Source organism: Opisthorchis viverrini (assembly GCF_000715545.1).
Source record: "Opisthorchis viverrini unplaced genomic scaffold opera_v5_17, whole genome shotgun sequence".
Lineage (NCBI taxonomy): Eukaryota > Metazoa > Platyhelminthes > Trematoda > Opisthorchiida > Opisthorchiidae > Opisthorchis > Opisthorchis viverrini.
In genome coordinates, this window is record NW_008751673.1 from 1,816,898 (window position 1) to 1,819,943 (window position 3,046).

The 3,046-nt window shown below is 41.1% G+C and overlaps 1 protein-coding gene across 1 annotated transcript; it reads right to left on the reverse strand.

Annotated features, from left to right (window-relative positions):
- Window positions 1-200: 200 nt before the first annotated feature.
- Window positions 201-1,403, reverse strand: T265_01579 (hypothetical protein; the record flags this gene model as incomplete). The annotated part of the gene is made up of 1 exon (XM_009165638.1): window positions 201-1,403. One exon carries the CDS (start codon window positions 1,401-1,403, stop codon window positions 201-203), a length of 1,203 nt encoding a protein of 400 aa, XP_009163902.1.
- Between the last annotated feature and the right edge of the window lie 1,643 nt (window positions 1,404-3,046).

Below are 3,046 nucleotides of genomic sequence, written 5' to 3' on the forward strand. Positions count from 1 at the left end.
TCAATGGAAAGTATTGTATACAAACGTTCCTACATTGGACTCCAAAACAATCGAACCTTTTAGGAAAATAGCAACAATGTGTAAGAGCCAAGACAGGTTTTAATCCTTAAATTTGTTGTAAACCATATAATAAAATGAAAAAAATTATTGCATTGCATAAAATCGGGTGAAAAACAGATGGGTAGCGAAAAACGTTCATTCTACCTTACACTATGTTCTTCGTGTTTCGTGTGGCCAATTCTAGTGTTTGTGTCTGGTTTTCCTTGCGTGGATGAAGAAGCTGTCATCTTGTGTGGAGGAAGACTGGGTCGAATAGTACTGGCGAGTGTGGATATCACAGTTGCTCTGTGTATTCGTCTTGACACTTCGTTGGAACCAGATAGGTCATCTTTGATTAAATAGCACAGAAGCAGGCGTCTAAGCTCTTTCCGAAAGCTGGGCAGAAAAGCAAAGTACGTTGGAAATCCTGTAGTATAGACGATGGACTTTATTGAACTGCACAGACGGGATACATGGACTAGTTTCGTAGCATATTCGGGGTAGGATTCCTTGTAATTCGATCGGTCGGAATGTTGACGTAGTAGTATCAGTATTATGAGGGGGAAAGTTATAACGAAGAATGCACTTGTGAGTCCCAAATGTCCAACAACACGCCGTAACTCACTGGAACTCCTTTTGTCTGCTACCGACAATCGCCGGCGCTCTTGCAACATGCTCTTAAGCTTTATAAATATGAAAATGTCAGCAATAAACACCTCAAAAAAGGGGATAACGTTGCCACCAAACACTGACATATATAGTGCATACTGTGGTCCAAATGCACGAGGGTTGTAATACTGGCAGCTAATCTTGGTAAGGGTGGTTCCGCCTTCAGCTGTTCCCAAGTTGGCGTATAGAGCGTTTGGTATATTGATTAAAAATGCAGCCATGTATACGGCAATTATAGCGGCTGCTGCAAATTTGAGGTAACGATCGCCACTAAACTGCAAGGGTTTGTACACTGTCAGAACACGGTCAAAACTGAACAACACTAACAAGTTGACTGACGAAAGTGCAGCTACTTCTGGAAAGTATTTGAAAAAAGTGCATGATTCTTGGGATAGAATATCAAGTTTCAAGGTTATTCTGCAGTCGCTCAGCCAAATAATTCCTCGACCCAAGAAGTCGTCCAGAAGCGCGTTTATTATCAGTTCAAAGGAATGGGCAACAGCGATGGCAATCACATAGAGGTTGAACCGACATGGAGCCCTGATCTGCATTCGGCTGAACGTCGCAATAACAAGTATATTTCCAGTGAGACCAAAAACAATTATCAATGGAGTCACAAATGCACGAAATTCGTATACCATCACCTCCTCATGAGTCATTGTTTTCGCAGCTACAGCACAAGAGAAATTTGACATTGCAAATAAACTCCGTTATTGTCCCTTATTACTTCACAAGCACCTGCCAATTTCCATGCTGCTAAAAGTTTGTATGTGAAGCGGACCCAACCGCTGAATATCCTTGCTGACAATTAACCAATCTAATAACACGAAATTAGGACGACTAATCTGATTGGACCCCAATTCATGAATCGACCTGAAACAGACCCCGTTGCCTAGATCAGTGATTTTCAGAATTCATTGGACGATTTATTCGTTATGTCCAAATCTCATTTCTTTATTCGATTAATTCTCACGCGCAGCTGGGGTTTATTCTCGTTATAAATATGCTCATCATATTCCTGTCACATTAGTGAGATTAGAACCTCTCTGCCAAGGTTTTTCAATGTGCCCCTTTGTCTCACTTTTGTTATTTAAGCAACCACATATGAAACGCAACAAAACCGCATGAGATTTGCGCGAAAATCAGCTTTTATATATGCACGAATTAAAAGTCACCTATTTTATGGACAACGTATAATTACGTATCCGATAGATGGTATACTCGATAGAAGTTCACTCCAAGGCTGCACTGTTATTTGAAAACTTTTGGAAAAGTTTCCGCAGTACTGCAGTGTTGCATCATCGCCCACTACTGGCTACGTGATAATCCACATGGCTGTGGGAGTTACTTTGTCAGTGTCGTAATTGTATGTGTCTATTTATTTTCAGAATATGTATCGAGACTATGAGCTCTAAGAGGAATTCTCAGACCGAGGTGCTGTAAAACCAGTGAGATTGTGAACAGCTTCAAATTACGCCATGAATGGTAAGCACTTGCAGGAATATTGCGGTGAGTCGCTTCGAATAAAACTTCACTGTACTGAACTGATTAGATCGAAACTTAAAAGTGTCAATATACATGAAACTCCAGCTGTCAATATTATTTTATCCAGCCTCTAAAAGCTGCACTCCTAGATTTTTGATGATGAGAATTTACACCTTGCAGGGATATGCGTTATTCACCTTGAATCGCCCTTTATAGGCTGTTCGGTGGGATGGGAACCGTTGCAGAAATCGTTCACTCCTTGTCGAAACTGTGAATCGGTTTCATGAAGTATCAATTCTGTCAACATCAGAATAAGATCATCATTCCTCCTTCTCCTAATAAACGGAACAATTTGTGTTCTGAATTTTCAGTTCCAATAACGTTCGTAAAATAAATTACAAAAACGCCGGAATCACCTATTTTTCAAGCTGTGTCATAACTGTTCGGAGGTAAACAGCATAGTTTGTTCCTGATTGTCTACTGGTGAAAATAGCTTAAATTATCAAAGATGATCATATTACTCTGACAGTCACCGCGTTGCTCCGTCGATGTCAAATGTCGTCATCATCATCATCGACATCATGACATCATTGTTCAACACCGATGCTCCATTGCCGTAAAACGATAATTTATTTGAAAGCCTTATTGTAAAGGAACCAGTGAAGGTGGACGGGAAAGGGACTTAGTGCTAGCTTGACACAATCATTCCGAGGTACCTACACCTTCAGACATTCACTCAGGCGATCCGGATAGAAACTGGCAACAAGAACGCCATTGACATCGGTTGGCAGCCATATCTTGTAGTGTCTCCAACCAGGCACAGTGAGGATCACGCGGTCCCCATCCTGGAAGG